The 25469-nt window shown below is 37.8% G+C and overlaps 1 protein-coding gene across 2 annotated transcripts in view; it reads left to right on the top strand.

The window, feature by feature from the left end:
* Positions 1 to 7: 7 nt before the first annotated feature.
* LOC134478152 (uncharacterized) overlaps positions 8 to 25469 on the top strand; it is a 157108-nt gene continuing 131646 nt past the window's right edge. For both annotated transcript variants that reach the window (XM_063258513.1, XM_063258511.1), the window contains exon 1: positions 8 to 2763. In XM_063258513.1, coding sequence (XP_063114583.1) covers positions 2630 to 2763 — 134 coding nt within the window. In that variant the 5' untranslated portion in view covers positions 8 to 2629. The remainder of the gene's footprint in view (positions 2764 to 25469) is intronic.

Here is a 25469-nt window from a genome sequence, read left to right as displayed (position 1 = left end):
GAGCTAGATCTTCCAGTGTAATCTTTCAGTACTTTACTTGAAACTCTACTTGGGAAAGCACTATAAGGCATAAAACCTCCTGCTTATGTACCTTTGAATCCAATTTGGTTTTACCTGTAAACCAGGGTCTAACTTTTAACTTAATTTCCAGCTCAATGGAGGTGAAACATAAGACCTTGCTGGCTGGAACTGTGTGCATAAAGACAGTAACTGTTTATAACTGACAGATCACTCACTAGCACTGTGGCCCGATCACTAACCTAGACTAAATAACCAACCACCAGATTCTCTTTCCTTGTCATTAGAATTAGTTGAAACAAAATAGTAGAGGCATGTAGTCCTTATTTGACAATAGGTACTTTCAGATAACTTTGTATGACAAACCTAGTTTCATACTCTTTAGAAGTTGGAAGAAAGTACAAATGCACACACAGGAATGATTTCTACAGATAACAACTTTGGACTTAAAACGAATAGAGGTGAGATTTTTTTCACAGAAGGAATTGCCTTATTTCAGACATAAGATGATTTGAAAACTGGAGAGAAATAATCAGAGTGGGAATGAGAAAAATTACCCAAAGACCCTCCCAATGTGAGGTATTTAAAGCAGATGACAAAATTGCTTTGGAGAGTGAAGCATTAGGACAGAGTGAGATTTGATTCTAGTCCCCTCCCTCTGGAGAACAGGTAATTGTGATCCTGTTCAGGAAAAATAATAATACAGAAGAGGGGATTTGGTAGCGCAAGTAGTAGAGGCGTGGCAGCAGTGGAACCACCAGGTACCCTGAAATAAAGATTTTACCGAACGTCTTCATGGAAGACAGCCAGCAGAGTCAGATGGCAGACTGGGCTTAGAAACGATGGCGCACGTGAATGCCATGGAAACTGCACACTGATGGCAGAGGGGGCTTCGGGGTTGGATGCCAGTCCTGGTCCTTCTGGCCACCTACTGTGGGACTTTGGAAAGTTTACCTCACCTCATTGAACAATTTCTTGTGTGTAAATTATCATAGTGCCCCCTTTCTTCTGTTCACTCCCAGGCCTGCAGAGGGCATGTGATCTGTACTACTAGCTCTTTCCATCTCTCCCTCTCAGTCTTCTGTTGACTCTTCTGGCTCAACTTCTTTCTTATTGTGAATTCAGTCCTTTGCAATGAATCCTGAAGTGACTTTATAAAATCTCCAATTGAGACACATATCTGGTATTGATAAGGAGTGTAACCAGGAATTGAAGTAATCGTCCTGATACCTTGGTAAATGGCCCTTCTTTGAGAGTGCCCTTTGAATGGCTTCTGTTCCTAAACTGCGTTGCCTACACATGGATAGTGAACATTGAAATTAAAGCAAAATGTATTGCGGTAAAAGATACACTGCTATTAATCTGGCTCAAAACATTCCCTTTATTGGGGACTTGCTTATCCCATCATTATTGCCATTTACCAGAACAGCTCTGCAAGTTTTCTTTCCTTAGCATCACTACAAGATATGGTAAGAAATTAAGGTGACTGCTGCTGCAGAGATCCAGCCAATAGAAAGGGAGAGCTGTAAAATAGTGGCACTGTCCTCCTCTACCTGATTGATCAGAGCTGGCATTGTGTGACTTCTGGCTCTTCTCCAAAGACGAAATGATCATGAAATTGAAACACTTTAAATCAACTCAAAATGTGCAGGCAGCCACAAGACCATAATCAAAGACACTTAGGAAAGAGCATTCCGGAGCTGCTGCATTGGCAGGAACAATGGGTGGGTGTGGTTGAAATAAGGGTCAGTTTTTCAGGGCAATTATCCACAAGGCCTGTTTTACTATAATTGACTTTTTCAATTTAAACATTTGCTGTGCTTTTTTTTTTTTTTAAATCACACTTTGTATATAAGTAAGGGATGTGAGCAAGAGAATGCAATTAATTAGCACAGGTTATATGATTAATTTTTTTTTTTTCAAAATCAGAACAACTAAGAAATAGTAGGTCCACAAACATACTGTAGAATCAATGAAGACACTAAGAATTTAAGAGGTCATGAGACCTGCTATTTTCCTTTTCTTTCTCGTTTCACAGCAGAAAATTTTTCCAACAGATGAAACCTTATACTAATAGTCCGTGAAGTTTCTCAAATTGATACAGGAGTGAGTCTCCCAGCCTTGTGTTCTCAGCCTGTCTCAGCCTCCTACTTCCACTGCTTACCTTGATACTGCAGTGATACTCTGGGGCTCTGAGGAACAGTTTAGCCTCATGGATTTAGTTCATTTGGCTCATTTAATGATAGGGAAACTGAGTTGTAGTAGGGAATAGTTCATCCTAGGTCCTAGTGGTGAGTTCTTAGGGGCTCTAGTTAGATGGCATTTAAAAGGCTACATTTTGAGCAAATTATCATCTTCCCACTTTATTATTGTATCCTATTTCCAAAGAGTAAGAAAAGACTCAGAATGCAGCTCCAGCCTCTCCATCTCCAGCAGAGTACCAGGAGAAGATGCAGAAAGCTTTCCAGATGGGGGATGGGCTAGCCTCCTGCCAAGCCTGATTAAGTAGGAGTGGCAGTTGGCTATGGACTGAGGGAGCAGATTCCTTCAAGGCAGCCAGAAACTGAAGGCCTCCCATGTGGCGACACAGCCAGAATCCTGCTGGGACTGAATGTGCGTCTCAGAGCCAGGAATTCATGAGCTTGCATCCAACCATGGTGTGCAGGGAAGGACATCGCTGCGTGTTCTTCGGAGCATCTTGGGGCGGTGTGTGAGAGGAAAGAAGAAAAGGGTCAGCTCTGCAAGGTCTGAGGCTTGGGGGAGCAGTGAGGGGCTGTGTGGAGGGGGCTTGCCAATTTTGAGAGGGGAAAAGTGTAATCTATGCTCTTCTCTCCACGGCAGTCTTGGGCTTTGGCCATGTGGGATATTCTACTGATCTAAAACAATTTCCACATTTTCTGAGCACCCACTGTGTCTGAGATTTACGTGTTTAAAATTAGTTACTTCCATCAACAATAAGGTATAGTAAAAGGAATGCACACACTTGTAACTGAAATGAAACAGTGGTTTATTCATCTTTTATCTTTTTAGTATAGTGAGATGCGTGGCTCAGCGTCCTTATGTGTTAGCTGCAAACAAGGTTTGAAGCAGCTCTAAAATGTTTAAAGGGGTGTTAATAGATTGGAAAAATCAGGATTGGAATAGAAAGAACAATGCAGTTTTGAGCTGCCAGAGAAAATTTCAATAAAATTTGTTCAAGTCATGGATCTACCAGTTATTATCTGTGTAAATACCAGTAAATGATTTAACCTTTCTATGTTTTAGTCTCATTTATAAATTGATGTTAACAATAATTTCTGCCTTTTAGATTATTGTGAGAATTACATTATTTAATTTGCATGTAGTTAATAAGTATTCAATAAATTGTAGATATTCTTTTGCTTTCCAGGACAATTCTTCCAAGTTATTCCCATAATGGGAAATTGTTACTGTATCTGTTTAAGTTCCAAGAGCTCTTTTCTGGGCCTATAGCTTATTTCTTTTAAAGGAAGTGTATACTTATTAATCTAATCATGTTTTTCTGAGTATAGTAAGGGACTTTGGTTCATAAGTTTTAAAATCAAATTCCAATTATTATGGTTCTGCCACTTTTTAAAAATCCATGTTTTGTGATGGTTACTATCAACACTAGGGCACTGGCTTTCAAATGTGTTTGATTGTGATTAGTGACAAGTACTTTTATATCAGTACCTACTGCTAATCACACGTGTACAAACACACACATATGGAGAGAGAGAGAGAGAGAGAGAGAGAGAGAGAGAGAGAGAGAGAGAGAGAAACAGAGAGAGATGATGTGGGGGAGAGATTTGCTTACACGTCATTGGGAATTTTCATTTACTGACCAACTATCAAACATAAGCTATAACTAGGGAAATCTGGTCAAAGGCTCTGCGGGTGACTTGTGTGCGTTATTGGCTGTGGGTTCACTCACTTGCTGTAGTTGGGTCATTCGGCTGATAATATGTCAATGTCAATATCCTTAAGTCTTTTCTCTTAGGCTCAGCACAGTCCCAGGGAGGTTGTTACTGATTTCCTGTCTGGAGTGTCAGAGGCTGGCTGCCAGCACTGCACTGTGGGAGCTGAGGGAGAAAGATGCTCAGTCCCTCTGTGTAGACGGGTGTTCGTTCCTCCTTTCCATGCAGTGTAACACGACTCTTCCCACTGTGTCAGTCACATGACAAAGACTCCGTGCATTTCCAGAAAGTAGGTTTCCATTTCGTCAGGAAAGGGGAGTAGTGAGCTGTTTGCATGGAGGGCTGTGAGTCTTCTCACCTTTAGGTGATTTCTGAATGGACATTTGACCCGTTGCCCTAATGTGGGCCCCATTGCCCCTCCTTCAAAGTAGTGGCATAGCCAATTCCTGGCCCTACCTGGGATCTGCAGTCCTGAGTTGCTACAGCGCTCAAATTCCACGGCTGCCAGCCTGTGACCTGGTGCTCTCAAGTCTATCATTTACCTCTCATGTATTTGCACATAGGGTTTCATTTTGCTACTAATGTTCTTTCTGCTTTTTTAAAAAAATTATCTTTTGCATTTATGTGTAAAAAACTCGCTTTGATCAACAGCATTTTGGAAAAAGGTAAATACATTCAACTCACCATCTTTACTCAAAAATGTTAGTTTTGTTTTCTATCTGTACACTTTTGTAGCTATGTGTCTTCGAGCAAGAACATGACCATGGTAAGATAACTGTTATAGAAGGATAGGAAACCTTCCTTGGATGTAAAAAATATCTTCAGTGTTCCTGAAACATTAAGAAAACAGTGAATGGGAGGCCCAAAGAAATGTGGGCATTTAGTGGCCGCCGCGCTTCTCCTCACAGGAGTGTGAGCTCTGAAAGGGTCTTAGAGATAAGAAAAAGAAGCACATCTTGTACCATGCGATTTGCTACACAAGACCTTGGACTGTCCTCGTAATCATTTTCTGGGTAGAGCATGGCATTGTGTCTCCTTTTAAGAGGAATTTTGTCTTATGCTTTTTATTTGTTTTTTGCCACGCTCACAATTGTCAGGTACAGCACCTCATGTAATTTCAGGGAATTGCTGCTCAACACAGATCAATACAAGTTGCAGTACTGACAATTTCTCAGAATGCAAACCCCTGTGAAGCTGTCTTCTGAACAGTTTCACACAAGCCTCATTTAAGGCTCTCTGGAAACTTAAGTCCTCTGTAGGAACAGTGCCTAATTGATTTTCCCTAGCAAACTGACCCCATCAAGCGTTGGAGGTATCCGTAATGAAGGGAAGCGAGCTCCCTTAGGATCCATGGTTACGAGTGGAGGAGGAGGTTGAAAGGTGCTGACCTGTAGGATGACTAATTCACCTCCCCAAAGAGCAAGTTAGCACGGAAACTCTAATAGTGGTAAATGAGATTTAAAAACTTCTGGATTATTCTTTTGCAAATAAACAAAAATCTCAGAGTTTCAAATTCATGCTTCCTTCATACTCTCAAGATAGAGAATATATCAAGGTATACTGATCAAGTTTTTTTAAATGTAAGACTATTTCCATTTCAAGAAAACTATATATTTACTTACATTTTTTAAACTTACATAAATGCCAAAATAAGCAAGAACCATCCTGCTGTATTTTTAACATAGAAAGATTACCATTGCTTATGTATATGCAATTTTATCTTCCAAATGTAGATTTTAGAATATTTGAAATTTTTTTCTTAAATTTACCTTTTTTTAAATTTTAATTTTTTTATTTTTTTGGTACTGGGGATTGAACTCATGACCTTGTGCTTGCCAGGCAGGCATGTGCTACTGAGCTATATTACTGGTCCTAGATTGCTTCTTACTTATCATAAGATAAAAACATTCTATTGTTATTATAAATTCATTGTAAACATTATATGGAATTATAGCTCTATAATAGTTTGACAAGGTTGGTTTAGTTATCTTTTACTGTGGGGTATTTAAACCATTTTCATATATTTCTAATTTAGTATATAATTAAAGGCAACCTTTAAAATAATTAGAGAGAAAAAGAATATTTTCAATAGCATTCTTAAAAGTGGGTAGCTGTAAGTTAAATCCCACTTCTTAATTTATTTCTGAAGCAAATGCATTAATACTGTAATATTTAGAATGCTAGTGGGAAATGGCTAGAGGATATAAAAGTGAATATGTACATGATTTTGAAAGATTTTGCTGATGAACGAGAAAAATAAATATCCTGTGATATATTTAGTTTTGTAGAATTTAAAAGCTGCTTTATAATGAAGTATATATATATATATATATATATATATATACACACATGCATTCACATATACACATATATTTACATACAATGTATATAGCACAGTATATATGTATATTGGAATAAAGGAAATATAATGATCATCTAAAAAGCTCTCACAAATCTATAATAAAACAAAAGATACAAAATTATTTATACTTAATATATAGATGATCATTCAAGAACCGAAAATTTCTTTATAATGGAATAAATGGAAAATTTATTTATAGTTTTTATGTATACTAGTAATAAAATAAGGTATTAAAGAAAAGAATTCTTTTTACCTAAAGAATAGTAAACATGTCATTCTGGCATAACCAGAAGAAAGTAGGTATATCAGATAAAGAGAGAAATTGTAAATTGGTACAACTTCCCTGCAAGTGACTTTGAGAATATATATCAAAGAATATAAATAAAGAGTATATCAAAGAATTGGTTACTTTAAAAAATCACAGTTCCAAGAATTTACTCTGTAGATGCAATTAAAAACATGTCCATAAATGTGTACGTGGATACTCATTCATTGTTGTATAACCAAAAGTCCTCAAAAGCAACCCATATATCCAAAACACTGGATAAAACATTTTGATATGAATACATGATAGAACATGATGGGATTTTTAATAATAAGTTGCAGATGTATATGCTGTAATGTTATAGAACTGAGAATAATTTCTCACTCAAAATATTACACAGTATTATTTTACGGTGTCCTATTTTTTCATAATTCTGTTTTTCCTATTACTTGGGGACTCACTCATCCAGATAACTAAGAGAGAAATGTTAACGCGAGTGTTTCTGGGGAGTGAGATTTTGGCTGGTGCAACTTTATGTACTCTTCTCCATCTACACTTTCTGTTTTTGTGCCCTGTTAGAATTATGTACTTCTTAGTCTGTCTTTTTAAAGAAGTACATAAACAGGATTCCAATAATTACTTAAATTCAGAATCTCCAAGGTATTCACTGTGATTTTTTCCCCTTAAGATAAATGACTAGGTAGAGAAGTCAGTTCAAAGGATGTGAACATTTTTGAAACTCTTGAGATACACTGCAGACTCTCCCATATCTAACGATACCCCAAGGTGCATTAACATAAAGCTGTCCATTTTTACTGCACTGTCATCATTGTTTAGAACACTACTAGCAAGAAGAGCATATTTTCACATTTTAAATGTTTGTTAACTACTTGAATTTTCACTGCTGAAAATTGTTGATGCGAGGGCATATTTTTAAAGCCATAACAACAGAGCTTACATTGGAGGCAATCGATTTTTAGATTATCATAAAAGCAAACCCTTTTTATAAGGTATGGAAATGTTGCAGAATTACCATAATTTTTTCTACTTTAGCAAAGAGGGCACACTGTTGACAAATTGAAGGATCTCATATCTATTCCTTCTTCATTTGAAAGCATAAAGTTGGTGCCAAGGTAAGAGATATTTTATTAAATCTTATTTCCAGAGCATTTCCTTTTACTATATTGAGGAATGAATTTTAAGTTTCTAGATGTGGTCTGCAATTGTGTTTTTCCTTATTCTGTCCCCTTTGATTTTCTGTGGTGGAGAATATAAACTTTGTTGGAGGACTGAGATGGGACACCTACCAAGACTGCATGCATTCTCTCTTTCTCTCCTCAGCCCCTTCTCCCTCCACTCTGCCTCCTCCTCTCTCGCTCTCCCTTCTTACTGAACTCACTCTCTCTTGAAATGATTATTAGGATATACAGAAGATCAAGTTAAGGTTGGTTTAAACAGAAAGGAGATGGAAATGCTACATGTTCTTGCCTGGTTCAAAGCCCTACACCTACATTATTTAGGAAAACTTTTCCTTTCTGACAGAGCCTCACTAGAGGACTACATTTGGATCAGAAGCAAAACCTTAAAAGCATACAAAGTATGCACTTATCTACTTTGTCTTCTGGGAAATATAGTCCGCTGGTGTCTTTTGAAAATATTGGACTCTTATTTTTATGGCACATAATGCCACCTTCTCACACAAATCAGTGTTCGTTTATTCTTCCTGGGCACTAAGTTAGACTATACTACAACAAGTTCATTTCCAGTGGGCTGTACTTCCATGACTGAGTCCCAACCAAAGCAATGGGAAAGAAAATGATCTGTGTCTCTCCCAAGTGATAATCTCCAAGAGCTTTCTGCTTCTAATAGTGCAGAATAGACAGACTTCGTAAACCAAAAGGGGTGATGCTGTGGTCTCTAAGTTAAATAAAGAATTTGTCAATATAGAAAATATTCTTGCAGTACGTGGAATTTCATAATCAGACAAAGATCCTGGATGATGTTGCTAAAGGTATGCTAGGCTAGCTCTTGAAATTCTGGGAACAACAGTAGTCCACATTAAATGAAGTGGAAAGCATAAGTGGTTGAAAGGAGATCCAGATGTTCAGAGAAGTGTGTGTTAGGGAGGCATAAATTTGTAAGATTCTCAGTCAATTGTGATGAGTAGAAGGGCCTAGAGTTTACTTTTCTTATTAAAGGGAAAATATCATGCAGTAGGAGAATTCCTTGCATCACTGAGAAACTTGGTGGTGTTGTTTTCTGTAATCCAGGAGGAAGTGTGACTGAACTGGCTTCCATAACAGTAATGCAAGTCACAGGACTCTGAAATAATGGAATCCATTTGATCATCAGAAACAGAATGTGAAAAAATTATAGTAATGAATGGATGGTCAGGATAACATAGAGCTGCAGTGATGATTAATAGGACATGGTATTTCTAAGGCCCAATAACAGGGCAGCCAACAGAGTGTAGCTCAGTTTGTAAAAACAGAAGAAATCAAGGATGAGGAACGCCAGTGTTACAACTTGTATCTAGATGTCTTCGCCAAGGCTTCAGGCGCTCATGGATGTGGCTTTTGGGAGCAAGTGAATAATGGATGAGTGATACTGGATTATGGGCATTGGTACTGGATTAGTTTCTTGATTGGTTTAGTGGATGGTAGGTTCACTCAAGAGGATAGACATACACTAGATGTGGGTGATAATATCCAATAAGCTTGCAGCCTGGATGGAATAAAATGGAATGAAGCTGCCTCCTGTCTGTCCATCCATGAACTTTCTCTTCTCTGATGACCTTTTGAAGGAATCTGACAAGCACTATCCTGAACAGAGACCCCTCTAAACATTCCCTCTCAGCCCAGCTACACCTGGGTACTCATAGCCCTATGAGCCCTGCTGTTGATAGTAACCACTATGTCTGGTGCTCCCTAACCTCAGCCTTGGACATCCATTCCATTTTTGTGCTCTCCTAAGCCTTGTTCCTGGTGGGGAGCCACAACCTCCTCTCACTAGACTCCCCTTACTCATGACCCAATGAAGGACCCATTGCCTGTAGGAGAGGAGTTGATCTGGTCTTCAGCACCAGACGGGTCCCTTTCAGGTTTGTTCTGAAATACACCTGTCCTGTTGAGCTCTTTGCTTCGTTTCTTCTTTCCCTCTTTCCTAGTGCCTCTGTCATGCTGCCCTGCCTTGAAGTATGCTGACTATGGACTGAAACCTCTACAAACTATAAGCTAAAATAAACCTTTTTTCTTTAATTTGTGGGTGCCTGATATTTTATCCCAGTTACAAGAAAGCAACCTAGACAGGGAACCTCCCCAATAAAGTTCACAATAGTTAGCACGGTTTTTGGACTCAGTGACTGAAAAGAATACTGAATTCTCAGAAAAAAAGAACCTGGAACACCAAGTGGATGCTAACAGTAATGATTTCCTGGTCCTTCCTCAAAGGTACTTGACATCATTTACCAAAGTTACCATGCACTGAGGTGAAGGACTGCTCAGCAGAGAGCCTGAGCCTACCCTGGTTCCTAGGCACCTAAGGTCATCTTGGCTCTGTACATTTAAAATAACTTATAGCATGGCTCCTGGAAAAGTTAAATTTATTGATAAATAAGTGATAGAGAACTTGAATCTGTAAGGCACAAACTATGAAAAGTCACAGGTGCATCTGAGAGGTTAAAGTAAAGGAATAGTTTTTAAAACAAAAAGGAGAATCAAGCCCACGTATATTGCTCTAAAACAGTGTTCATTGGTCATGGAAATTTTTTTACAGGATCTGGCATTAGGACATTGATGGAGACAGCACCTCATTTGAATATTTGCAATCAAGTGAGTTTCCTTCAGCAAGCCTTGCTGCAGACATGCTGAACTAGCAAGCATGTGCGGTGCTTTGAAGTTTCCTATCAAAACTCACGTTGAAATTTAATCCTTTCAATGTGGAATTAACTGGACCTTATTAGGTGAAATCTTTTAGGGATGATAAGGTCACAAGGACTCTACCCTCATGAGTGGATTAGCTTATTCACAGGTTAATGGATTAATCAGTTACCTCATAAGTGAGTCTGTTGCAAAAGACAGTTTGTCTCCTCTTTGCTTCCATCTCACCATGCAATGCCCTGTGTTAACTTGGGACTCTAAAGAATACACAGGAAACCTTCACCAGCTTCTCATGGGGTAAAGCTTTCACCTGCTGTGAGCCCCAACCTTAGAACTTCCACTGCCAGAGCCATGAACTTAATGACCTTCATTCTTTGTAAATTACCAAGTCCTGCGTTCACTTTTAGAAACAGACAAGGGACTGAGACAGCATGTGAGGCAAGCAAAACATCAAACACAAGGACGCAGGAGTTTCTGTGGGTCTCAGAAAAATCCTTGTGATAGACCTCATGTCAGACAAACACGAGCCTCTTCCACCGTGATCTCCTGGTCTGGGTCTGATGAGAGCAACTCTACCTTGGTATTGGTAACTTACACTTTCACCATTCACACCTCCCTTGCAGCAGAGTGGGAGGGAACCCGATAACAAATATAGTCCATACCTTGAACCAGATCGCATTAAATTCACTGGCTCTGGAGTAGGACAAGGGCTAATTCTGAGCCCGTGGATATGTATCAGGAATGGACATGGTTGGTAGCTGTAGAGTTGCTATGTATATCCTTTAGCCTGTGTAAAACGAGTGGTTCTGGACAGGAAAGAAAATTAGAATTCCCGAGTCTCAGGAACAATAATGAAAATAACAATAACAGTAACAATAACAATCATTCCATGGGAGTATGGTGAAAACAGTGCCTACACCAAGACTTTAATCTTTGCAGGGAAGATAATTCCTATTAATGCATCGTGTGTTGCGTTGTTCTCGATGTAAATGAAAAGTCAGGGCCTGGCAGAAGATGATGGTGTATCACAAATTTAAACAAGCTCTGGTCCCAACTGCAGCTGCTCTTCCAGATCTAATAACTCTGCTAGGGAAGATTAACACTGCCTCAGAATGCGGTGTGTGCCCGCTGAACTTGTGAGTACATTCTTTCCACCATTTCTGTATGGATGAAGGAGCAGAAAGATTTGCGTTGCTTCGGGATGAACAGCATTTTGCTTGTAAGATTTTGCCCCGGGGCAATGCTGACTCATTGTGCTTATCATAGTATAATCCAGAGGGACCACGGCTGTCTCAACATTTCACCAAATATCAAATTAGCTCACTACATGAAAGGCCTCATATCTACAGGACCAGATAAGAAGGCAGCAGAATGCACCAGGGTTATCCTAGAGGCCAGCAGATAAATCTTAGGAAAGTTCCATGTGCACCAAATCATTATTCTGGGACATACCTGAACAGCCCTGTACATTAAAAAACAAATTATTTTATTCTGCACATTCTGCAGCTATGAAAGAAGTGCAATTTGGGGCAGATATCTCAAGGTTCCAAAAACACATGTTCTGTCTGCACTTGAGAAAATGGCTCTGATTCATTCACAAAATGCTTACAGAGTCTCTGACAGTACAGGAGCCCAGCTCGTGAAGTCCTCTGTAGGAGAATCTCTGCAATGTAGGCAGCCCTCACTGCCATTAGATGATCTATCTGAATAGCTCCTCGTATTCTAAGTAGAAGATGTCACATGAAGTCTGTTCTTTAAAAAAATCACAACACAGTTCTCTGACGTTCTGATTAAAGTCATATCATATGCTGGTGTGATTTACACACCATTTAATAAATCAGTCATAGCATGGTACCAGGACCTGACACAGACAGAGCTCCCTACCATGACAGAATAACTCATCCTAAGTGTACTTTGTTGGCTCTACCAAGTCACATGGTTGGCAGGTCTAGCCAGGGCCAGGATCACTGTAAAGAGTGCCATGCAAAACCTCAAGAGTCACATCGGACTGGAGGACTGGAACTGGCCAGCCCCCAGAGTAAGTACCATTATTTCCTAATCAACATCTAAGACATTTTCCTCTAACTGTTGTATCATTAAGTGAGCTGGTCCATCATCCTGCTGTGAATTAACTGCCAATATTTTAGAGTTCAAATGTAGAGAATCAGTTTTCTACAAGTTCTTTGGCACTTGATATTTCAAATAATTTTTATTTCAACAGAATGACTCTCCTTTAAATCTCAGGGCCAGGTGATGCTGTTAATTTACAAGGTGTTGGATATACATTCCACATCCAGTTCCTTTTGTCTGCCGTCTTCTTCAGTTCCAGATACCACTGTCCAGCATATGATATATTGTTTGTTTAATTTATGAAATTTATCTTTCTTCCATCAGAATGCAAATTCAGCAAGACATCTTTGTCTGTTTTTGTCACTACAATATCTCTTGGACATAAAACTATACCTGTCCTATTAAAGTTGTTCAACAATAATTTCTTGAATGACTGGGCAGTAAGATGGTCTCTAGAGCCCTACTTCTGTTCTCTTTGGTTAATAGAGTTATACGAGCATGCTGAACCTTGGATAAATTAGAGTAGATGATCCAGTCAGTGATGGGGAGAAGCCACTTTACGGCTATTTCTTTGTGTCCACTGCTCAGGAGGCAACAACAGACCTGATTTACCATAGACAGCCTTTTGAGTCAATGAAAGGAAAACACGCTTCTAGGAAGGTTTAGCAGATCTCCATGTGATGAAGAGGAATAGATGCCGAGGCTGTTCCCCTGGCTCAAGGCTGCACGGTTGAAAGCCAGGGATGCGCAGCCCTGCTTAGTTTCATCCTGAGTATTGGGAAATGCTTTCTCCCTCTTGCTTCTTCTTTCCTGATACCTGGTGTACACACACTTTGAGCTGGTGTATCACTGCCCTCAAAGTTACAGATGCAAAAGGTCAAGGGTCAAAGGAGAATAAAAGGGAAATCATAGTTTGGTTAGAATCTCAACATGGTGAAACCAATGTGCGGGTTTTATTCATGCAACTAGCAGGAGGACACAGATGGGAAAGTGAAATTATTTATTATATCCAACAGCATGCCTAAAGGCAAGATAATTTATTGTCATGGGAGACTATAAATGTCTCAAAGAATAGGGAGTTAGTAATAATGCCTCTGTACTCTTGAAATCAGATTTGAATTCAGTAGTTCTTTGGGATTCCAGCAGCTACTTCTCATTCATATTCAAATGCGATTCTTACCAGCATCAAGCTAATAAAAAGTGTACTTCTTCCTATGAATTATCACATATCTACTTTCTGCCTTAAGAAATTTATTACCTAAAACTCTTCGTTGACACATGGCAAATCGTGCAAAGCAAGAATCAGAGAACCCCTGCCAAGGCACAGCAGTGGATTTACATTTAGGTGAGAATTTTTAGCTAACATTGAATTTAATTCCCAAGTGAAAATAATAACAAAATCAATTTAAATTGACTCAAGCTCTTGATAACCTCTTCAACATAGTTACATAAACTTCCATACAATTTTATTAGAATATAGTCACTTGAAACTTATTTTCTACTGATGAAATTATTTGTAAGTACAGTTGTGAGAGTGAAATAATTGAGTTTGATGTTTCAGTGTCTAAAATAAACATTTTTTTCAGATCCATCAAAATGGGAAGTGTATATATTGTGGCACTTGAGGGAGTTGATGTAACACAAAAGTTCTTGGCTTTGCATCCTTTGAATTCAGTACCTGAATGTACTGAATTCTGGAAGGCACTAAGAGATGCTCTGAGCTGCACTGTATTCCATCCAAATTCCAACTGGCTTTCCATGCCACATCATCTGACATTCACAGCATCAACTACAATAGCTGCTACTCATTTACCAACCAGTAGTCAAAGTCAGAGACTAAATGAAGTGATATATATATATAAATCCCACAATGGATCAACTATCAATAGTGACATTGTCATCTCCATTTACAGACGAAGACATCAAGATGCAAAACATTTAAGTAAGTTTATCTTAAGATTATGTAGCCTCTATGACTGAACACTTATTCCAAGGCAGATTTTTCCCTCCCTTGGAGCCAGCTGACTATAGACTCAATCTCCATAAATTATGAGCAAAAGTAAATTTTTCCTCTTTTACTTATGGGTGTTGGGTATTTTGTGTCAGCAATGAGAATATAACTAAGACAGATTCCAGCTTGGGCCAGGCAGTAGAAGGGGTTTGAAGAAGGCTAGTAGGTAAACTGAGAGGAAGGATGCATTTTGCTTTTCTCCTGATTGCTCTTATGGCTCCCGGCAGTAGCGGGCAATGGCAATGGCAATGTCTCTGTACAGTTCCTGGTTCTTCCATAGAGGTTCAGCTTGTACTAGGTCAACCTACCACTTGGGTTTTGGTAACACAAGTTACTCCTTTGCTTTCAGTTCTAAGGCTGGTGGTGTTCCATGCTTTCTGAGTTCTGAGTCTCTTCATTTTCATCTATTTGCCCTTTCAGCTCCACCAACCCCAGGAAGAATAGTTCTCTAGACTAAATATCCCTATTGAACAAATCAATGTGTCATCTGTTTTGCTAACTGAATTTACATGGTATAACATGACCAATACTCAACTTCCCCCATACTGTTTATTTATTTATGAAGTAGGACTGGTCATAATTACTGGCAAGTTACTTAACCTGTCAGACCCTGTGAAATGTGTGTAAGGATGGTGCCCAACTTGAGCTAAGGTTAGCTACCTGCTGTAAGAAACAACAAACTCTAATACAATACTTTGTTCTAGCCAAGGTTCAGTCTAATGAAGATCTAGGCACCATCAGAGGAGTGTGTGTGTGTGTGTGTGTGTGTGTGTGTGTGTGTGCCCATGTGCACACACTTACAATGGGGCTATTTCTAGCTCCCTGGGTATTTCACAAGCTCAAGCTGGTGGTGGTTTTGGCATCTTCATTGTTAGAGTTGACATCTTTAACATGGTTTCCAAGTTCATTTCCCTAATCAGAAGAAAAAAGAATCATGAAGGGGATTGTTACATTCAGAAACTGGAAGATTCTCATAATCCACTGATTACAACTTACCTCTGCACCTCTGTCTATTACTAATGGAGGCAGAGGAACATGATCTTAATAAATATAAAGAAAAAGTAAATGATTTTGGTGATCAGCTACCAGTTTTTGCCCTAGTCCCATAGGATTTTTATGAGGATTAAGTGTATAATATTAGTTACTAATCAAGACTCTTTAGAACAGTGTCTGATATATAATTAATATAAGTATAAGGTGTTGCTGTTATAATCAGTGTTAAATAAAGCAATGTTAATAGTCTATCAGAATCTGAGGCATAGTGGGTCTCAACAAACATAATATGATAAATAGTCACTGTCATCACTGACAAAACTGTCATGTGAGATTTGACTATAAATTTCAGTTTACCACTATTTTACATAATAATTATTTTAATTAAAAGGTTTGTATTTGTAAAAATGGAAATGGTGGGAGTTTTACTGGTGATGGTAAAGATGATCAATTATAAGGTAGTTAAAAATATTAAACAAGTTGGGACACAAGTTTGCCTACTGAATTTTTTTATTGCATCATATATACTCAAAATTTAAGTCCTATGTCCTTCCATAGATTGAATTCATAAAAGGAAGTGGTTAAGAACACAAAAATCAGTAATGGCCCATACATACAAAGCTAGATATAATCCACAAGGAGAGAAATATATATCACACAACATTATAGGCATTTTGGCCTATAGAAGATGTACTATAGTAAACAGACAATAAACAAGTACCCACACACATTTAGATAATAGAATTCCCATAAAAATAAATCAGCAAGACTATGTTGTATACAGAATAAGGTGGGTATGGGTGCTTCCATTTGTACTTCATAAGGTTCTCTGTAGAGTGGCATTTAAATAGATATTTGGGAGCTGTAATGAAGTCAGTGGTATGCGGACAATGTATTTGTCACTTTCCTGTCACTGGGACAAAATACTTGCAATTTAAAGAGGATGGATTTACTTTGGTTTAGGTGTTCAGAGGATTCAGCCCATGATAGGCTCTAAGGCAGAAACATCACAGAGGAAAATCTTGATGGAAGGAAACTGCTTACTTCTTGGAAATCAGAAGTCAGAGAAAGAAAAGAGGGGATGGAGTGGGGGGACCCCTTCTAAGGCTGGTTCCCACTGACACACCGCTACTAGCCAGGTCCCTCTCTTAACAACAGGTTAATTTCCTGAACTCATGGATGGGTAGGTAAATCATTGACCCCCCATGAGCCAATCGTGTTCCAAAAACACCACTCCTGAGTCTGAGACTTTTGGAAGACAGAGATAAATCATAACAGGCCGAAATGTGAATCTGAGACTAACATAAAGCTTATGACTTCAGGGGCAAACTAAATGTGGTGGGGTTTACTGCCTATGATTCTTAACCCATTAGGATTAATTTTTTTATTTTAAAGAGAATAAAACACAAGAGAACAGAACAAAGCAAGTCAGAACAGAACAATGCAAACAACACAGCACTTCACAACAAGATAACCGGATATCAATGGAAGCTATCATAATGTCTCTTTTCTTTGAAATAGTTGAGCATACCTTCACACACAATAATATCAAACATAACAAAATAGTATAAAACCATTCAAGAGAATGAAAGTATCACAGGACGTTCAAAACCAAATTACAGGAAATAAACAATGGCTACTATAATAGCTCACTTTCCTTAAAAAATTTGTTTATATCACCACACATAATAAAATCTAATAAGACACAACAGGATAGAACCAATCAAAACAGAAGAACAAAAGCATGGTAGGACTTCAAAGCAAGATGATATTAAATCAGCAATGGCTGCCATAATGTCTTGTTTTCTTTAAACTAGCTGTTCATACCATCACACATAATAAAATCAAATAAAGCAGAATAAAACCATTCCAACCAATGAATGAAAACATTACAAGACTTCAAAGCAATATAATGGGAAACCATGATTACCATAAAATCTTATGTATGCTTACCATTTCTTACACTAGGGAGACTATATGGTATTTACACGTTGAGTTTGATTTGAAAACATCATACCACAGTGATAAATGCACACTCATGTTTATAGCAGCACAATTTGTAATAGCCAGATCTTGGAAACAACCTAAATGCCCATCAACTGAGAAATGGATAAAAAAAGATGTGGTATTTTTATACAATGGAGTACTACTCAGCTTTAAAGAATGATCACATTGAGATATTTATAAATAAATGGATGCAACTTGAGACCACATTCGTAAATGAAATAAATCAGTATTAATTTTTAGATAATTATTTCCACAACTGGAGATGAGAACAAACCAAACAGAGAAAATCATTTAAATTTTTATTTTATAAAATAAACATGACATACAGATAAGATATATGACACATTCTTTCAAAATATATTATATGGTGAAATAATGACCTCATTCACGCTAATTAACACATCCGTCTAACACACAGTTACTATTTTTATATGTGCTGAAAGTACTTAAAGCTCTGTTCTCTTAGTGAAGCCAAAATGTACAGCACAGTAATCTTTAACTATAGTCACCATGCTATACATTAGATTCTACACTTATTCATCTCACACAATAGAAACTGTACCACTTGACTAACACCTCCCTATTCTTGCAATCCTCCCACTCCAGGTACTTATTTTTCTACTCTCTTCCACTAGGAATCTGATATTTTTAGACTCGACATATAAGTAAAGTTTTGCATTATTTTACTTCCTTTATTTGCCTTGTTTCACTTAGCATAATTTCCTCTAAGTTTTCCTGTTGTCTCACATGAAAAAATTTTCTTTTTAAGGTTTAATAATATTCTATTGTTATGTATCCATTATTAATGCATATCTATATGAAATATCTATCTACCTGTCTGTCTGTGTGTCTTTATATCTGTCTGTCTGTCTGTCTGTGTGTCTTTATATCTGTCTGTCTGTCTGTCTACCTGTCTGTCTTCTCCATTCATTTGATACTGAAGTTGTCCATATTAGGCTGTGCCAATTATGGAAGTATAACTACTTCTTTAAGAAAGCGATTTAATTTCCCTTGGATATACAAGATTGCTGGATTATATACATTGTTGTTCTATTTATAAGTTTTTGAGGAACCTCCCTACTCTTCTTATAATGGCATTACAAATTTTCATCCCAGCCAACCCATCCCCTGAGGAACAGGGGCTCCCTTTCCCCCATACCTTTGCCATCGGCTATTAATTTTTGTCTTCTTAATTACCACCACCTTCCCAGATATAAGGTGATAGCTCATTGTAATTTTGATTTTCATTTCTTTGCAGTTTAATGCTGTTGAGAGCTTTTTCATAGACCTATTGGTCATTTTACATCTTCTTTGGAAAAAAAAATGTCTATTTGGAGCATTAGCATGTCATGAGGGAAGAGTATTTGTTTCGTTCTGCTATGAGATCAATTAAATTTTTATGTAATTTGGATATGAGTCCCTGCAAATCTTTCTCCCATTGCACAGGTTGCATGGTGGTTAATCTTGACTGTCAACTTAAGCACTCTAAACTGAATGTATTTGCGACTGTGTTTACAGAGACAAATGCCATGTGAGATGGCAAACTAGTGGGAGAGACCCACGCTGAGTCTCTCCACACCACCCAGCAGGGAAGAGGCCTAAACAAGGCAAAAGCAGAAGGAAAAGCCCACTAGCACATCCTTTCTCTGTCTACCTTCTGTCTGCCGCAACATGAGATACTTGCTTTACTATAATTTCCCCATCATGATGTTGTTGTTTATTGTGACTGAGAGGCAGCGGTGTCATGGGACCTCAGAAACCAGGAGCCCAAACAAGCTTTCTTCTTTTAAGCTGTTTCTGTCAGGTATCTTGACGCAATGACTAACATGGTTTGTCATTTTATTTAGTGTGTCAGTTACTTTTCTCATTAACAAACCAACTACACAGCAACCACAAGTTAAAAGGGAAAGGGTTTATTGTTTTAGGAAAGTGTTTAGAGGTTTCAGTTCATAATCAGCTGGTTCCAAGGCAGAGCAGCTTGGAAGAGGGGCTTTGCAGTGGAGGAGAACTGTTCATGGCTGGCAGAAGACAGCAAAAGCCAGAATCAAGGGAAAATAAAAACCTCTTTTTGTACTTTATATTGTATCCAGGATACTTGGATTAGGGTGGTGCCAAACCAATCGGTGAACTGATTTAGTCATCACACACCCTTAATCTCAACATCACATCCCTAGACTCAACCATCTCTGAAAAAAACCTCACCTATGACTGCATGAGGCTTGGGGTGACATCTAGACACAAACCATAGCATCTAGTTAACTTGACTCTTTTGCTGTGCAAATGATTTTAGTTTGAGGTAGTCCCTGTTATTCATTAACTAGTTTATTTTGTTTCCTCATGCTTTGCAGGGGGTTGAATGTAGGACTTTGAGCATGCCTGGCAAGTGTTCTACCCCCAGCTGACATCCACAACCTCTATGGTTCTATATCATGTGCTCATATATGGAAAGCCATTGCCAAGGCCAGTGTCAGTTCTTCTTTATGTGTTCCCACAAGAGTTTTATGATGTTACAACTTATATTTAAGTTTATTTTCAGTTGATTTTTTTGTGTTGTAAAGGGTCTTCCACTTAAAGAAAATCAATAAAATATATATGTAAATATATCCAAATTTCTTGAGTAATTACCTCCCAAGACCATAAAGGCTGACATGGTACATGATAGGCTTTTAAATGCTTGAGAGCCAGAACAGTTGTTACCATTGTTCAGTCCAAAATGCTGGAAACCCAAGAGCCAGGGAAGCTGAAAGGCAGCTCCTGGTCTCAAGTCAAAGCCCATGAGCCCCAGGAAGGTTGCTGGTGTGAGTCTCACAGTGTCAAAGTTAAAGAGTTGAGAGTCTCACGCCCAAAGGAGGCTGCATGCAATGCATCTTCTCCAGAAGGAAAAGCCAGAGAAGAGAATTACAGCCCTCTTTTTGCTTTCCTGCTCCAGTGGTTCTCCAGCCAATTAGGTGATGCTTCACCCATGTCGATGGTGCGTCATCCCTATCCAGTTGCTGACCTGTATATCAGTCTCCTCACACAGACACACCCAGAAATAACCCCTTTGGAGTTCTCTGGGCATTCTGCAATCCAGCCATGATGATACCTCAAGTTACATATATGATGTAAGATAAAGATCCAATTTTGTTCTTCTGTATGTGAATATTCAGTTTTTCCAATAACATTTATTAAAAATTCTGTCTATTCACCATTGTGTAATTTTGGTATTGGTATTTTTATCAAAGATCAGTTGACTGTACATGGCTAAGTCTATTTCTAGACTCTGTTCTGTCCATACATCTTTTTGTCAGTATCACACTATTTTGATTACTGTAGCTTTATGATATAATTTGAAATAGGGATATCTGATGTCTTTAGCTTTGCTGCATTTTGAGACTTCATCACTATTTTGTATTTTTTTTTTGTTCTATATGAATTTTAGGGATATTTTCCTAATTTTTTGAAAAATGTCAATAGAATTTTGATGAGAGTCTGTCTCTAGAGACAAGAAAGGTCACTACACTATGATAAATGGGTTCATTTAACAGGAAGATGGAATAATTGTAAATACATATGCACTCAACGTCAGAACGCTTAAGTAAAATATTGACAGATTTGTAATTAGAAATTGAAAGCAATAGAAAAATATGAAGGGACTTCAATGTCCCACTTTCTATGATGTATTGATAAGCTCAGAGTAAATCAATAGGGACTGGAATTTAGCAAGTTGATCCAAGAGACATATAGCTAAGTTTTTTTTTTTGTTTTTTTTTTTTTTTGTGCCAGGGATCAAACTCACAACTTCATGCTTGCCAGACAGGGTCTTGTGCCGCTGAGCTAAATCTCTGGCCCCCATGGTAAGTATCTTTTATGACCATAACACAAAGAAACTGGAAGTCAACAGTAGCAAGAAAATGAGAGAAATTAAAAAATAGGTGAAAACCAAACTGTGCACTCTTGGATAATCGTTAGGTCAAGATGACACTTAACAAGTTAAAAATATGTCAAAATAAATGAGATCAGAAAAGTAACTTGCAAAAACTGATGGGACATAACAAAAGAAGTAAAACAGAAGTTTATAGTGATGAATGCCTATATCACAAAGGGAAGAAAGATCTCAGGTAAACTAATTTTATTTGAGGACTTGAAAAAGAAAATAAAAAGCCAAAAGTTCCTTATGAAATTATTTCCTTCCTTACCAAATAGTGAAGGGAATAATGAAGATTGGAGCAGAAATGAGTTGAACAGATAATAGAAAAAATTAATGAAACTAAAAGTTGAAGGTTTTGAAAATACAAATAAAATCAATAAATCCTTGGACTAAATGGAAGACTCAAATAGGGATATTCACAACAGATGCCTTAAATAAAAGGTCTTAGAAAAAGTCTTAATGATTATTATGAATAATTATGTGCCAACAAATTACATAATACTAACGAAATGGATAAATTAGTGTAAACATGCAGCTTATCAAGATGAATCAAGAATAAATAGAAATTCTCAAAAGACCAATCATAAATTTAGAATTTTGTGTGATAATCCAAGATTTCCCACACAGATAAGCCCAAATACTTTCACAGATAAATTCTATAACACATTTAAAGGAGAACTAACACCAATTTTTCTTATAGTCTTCCAAAACACTAGAAGAAATACTCCCAAACTCATTTTTATGAAGTCATAATCACTCTGACACATGACATACCATAAAACAGCTATAGGCCAATGTCTCTAATTACCGTATAAGTGAAAATTCTCAGTAAAATGCTAGCACAGCAGTTTCAATAGTGTGCACATACACATACACAAAAGATTATCATCAAGACCAAGTGAAATTTATCCTTGGAATGAAAGTTTGTTTCAGGATAGGAAAGACAATCACTTTGATACACAATATTAATAATAAAAACCACTGAAACCAGTGAAAGGCAAAAATATCCTACCAAAAACAATGAAAGATAAGAAGATAAAAATCACTTCAATAGATGCAGAAAAAAGCAATGACAAAGTTTAGTATTCATTCACAGTAAACATTTTCAACAAATACGGAATAGAAGGACCTCACTCCAACACCACAAGAGCCATTTCTGAAAACTCATGTCTAACACTGTAAAAAAACTAAAAGTTTTTCTTATGAGATCAATAACAAGGCAAAGATGCTCTTTCTTACCTTTACATTCAATAGTGTACTTCAAATCCCCACTTGAGCCATTAGGCAGCAAAAAATAAATAGAAGTCACCCTCACTGGAAAAAAAGTAAAATCCTTTCTATTTGAAGATGACAGATTCTATCCTATACATAGAAACACTTGAAGACACCATAAAAACCTATTATAGTTAATAAAAATTGAGCAATTTTGTAGGAAACAAAATAAGCACAGAAAAATCAATAACTTTTCTTTACAACAACAACAAATTATCTGAAAAGAAATCAAGAAGACAATTCTTACGATAGCATGAAAAGGACAAATATATTTAGGAATAAATTTAACCGAACTGTTGTGAGATTTGTTACCATAAACTACAAAAAATTGGGCCAAACGTGATGGCTTAGCTCTGTAATTATAGCATGTAGGAGGCTGAGGCAGGACTTCCAGGCCAGCCTGGACTACATAGTGAGTTCCAGGTCTGCTTGAATTACATAGGGAGACTCTTTTCCAAAGAACCATCTATAGAACTCCTCGAACTATACAATATTGGTGAAGGACACTGAAGCACCACATAAATGATTGGAAACATACCTGTGTTTAAGGATTAGAAGAATTAATATTGCTAAAATATTGATGGTATCCAAAGCAATTTGATAAAGTGAAATTTCTTGCAAAAGTCCGACAGCATCTTCCCCATAAAGGGAAATCATTCTTGAAGTCTAGTTTAGAAGTGGAGACCATTCCTGCCATTGTGGGCAGAATAGTGTTGACAGATTCCCCCCAGGTTATTTCCTTGGGAGGACTCTGCTTAACACTTGGGGAATAGCAAAGACGAGCCCACTGGGATTGTTTGGCATGACCACTGTAGGAATTTTGATCAACAGTATTAAAAACTAGTACATTTAGTACAGTAGAGTTGCTCTGGAATCTGCCTATAGAGAGGTGAAGAGAATCATATCTTGATTCCCCAAGCCATCTGATCCAGCCAGTGTTTTATGTGTTATTGAGGCTGGGCAAAGAATCACACTGAGAACAGGAATCATGTGGTGTGGTAAAACTCACACACCAAGAAGGGGCTGTGTCCTTGTTCCAACTCTGTTACCTATTTACTTGATGTTCTATTTCTTTCTCGGCAAATACTCCCTGAGTCACAGCACTGGCCTTCAATGATGGGAAATTAAATATTTATTGGTCTTTATTCTGTGTCAGCCTGTGGTGTACATCTGGGCGTGCGTCAAAGAGATTGTATTCCAGAAAGGAAGTCAGACAATGAAAACTATGTGAATGGCATAGACACTATTTTAGGGGTTGGGAAATAATATGGAGAAAGTTAAGTAGGGAGTGTAAGGAAAGGGCCAGATTTTAAATAAGATGATTGGGAAAGAACTCAGTGAGAATATGAGATATGCTTAAAGACTCTGAGGAAGTGAAGGAATAGTGATGTTTTCTGGAGACAGATTGTTCCAACAGAGGAAGCAGAAAAACAGATGTCGCCGGGCAGGAATGCACCTGGGCTATTCATGCACCAGCAAAGAGGGCTGCATGTGAATGAGAGGGAGGAAGCAGGAGATAACTAAGAGAGGAAGAGGACTGGGCTGACAAGTGACAGGCCCAGGGCTGGCCCCAGGCAGGACCTCATGGCCACCGCGAGGGCTCTGGTTTTGCCAAGGGAATGAAATGCAAAGCCATTCTGGTAGAATGGTATTATCTAATTTACCTTTTTACATGGATTCCGTAGTTTCTGTGTTGATAGGATTCAGCATAGCAAGAGCAGGAGAAAGAAGATGGTTAAGAGAACAAAATTTCTGCCTTTCTGTGACCTTATTTTGTCCTTGAAGGTGAAATACCTTCTCTTCCACTCCACCTCCTGTGCTCTTAAGCTTCAAGCTATCTTGTACTGCTCTCTCTAATCTTCTAATTTCCTGAGGAAAAGAGACACCACACTCCTTCACTTTGAAGTATAAGTGATGTGTAAGCTGCCCTGTACGATGAGACTGTAGCTTAAACAAAAAGAGCTCTGACTGAAGAATCTGATAGTGTTTTATTTTAGCCAAAAGACCTTTTAAAAATATTTAAAATGACTTTAAATGGATGTTTCGATATCCTGAATGAAAAAATGAGCCTCAGTTGAAATCCTGTTTAATAAGAGGCAAGGAGAGCACGCTCAAATGAAAATGGATTAGGCTTGCTTGTAAAACTAAGGGTGACAGAATACTACGTTCATAAAAGAAAGCTTGGTGTGGTCATTCACTGTATCATTATAGATTCCACATCCTTTTCCTGTCTCTGATCAGTCTCCCCCTGCCAGCTTAGTTGGGGAAACTGTGTTCTAACTTCTGTTGTGAACTCTGGGATTAACCTCTCACCCAATCCAATTGCCACAGCAGAATGACCTTAAAATGCAAAAGATGTACAGATTTCAAAGCAAGTCCACTGGAGATCTTCCTTATCTAACTGTCTCTAGCTTCTTACAAATAGTTGTCCCTAACTTCACCCACTTTATATACTTATTGCATATTATAGAACTAATCAAATCATTACAGGATGATGAAGTCTTTTTAGGTCCTCAAGTTCCAAATTAGGGAAGACAATATTACGGAGCTTTTGTTCGATCATAGAGCAGAATGGTTTGTGAGGGTCACTTTTTTGAATGTCATTCTAAATACTTTAATTCTATAACCTGAACAGCCATTTCGAAGATGACAATTTGTAACTTATCAACCGGCAATTTCTTACCTTTTGTTTGTCTGTAATTTAGTATTATTTCTACCCTTTTTTTTAAATCTCCATGTATTTTTTTTTCGTTTCCTTTTCTTTAAATA

The sequence above is a fragment of the Cavia porcellus genome, unplaced genomic scaffold (assembly GCF_034190915.1).
Source record: "Cavia porcellus strain 051 isolate PalLab524CR breed Dunkin Hartley unplaced genomic scaffold, mCavPor4.1 scaffold_1, whole genome shotgun sequence".
Classification (NCBI taxonomy): Eukaryota; Metazoa; Chordata; class Mammalia; order Rodentia; family Caviidae; genus Cavia; species Cavia porcellus.
The sequence above is the reverse complement of the archived record's forward strand: the minus strand, read 5'-3'. Positions and strand labels throughout refer to the sequence as shown.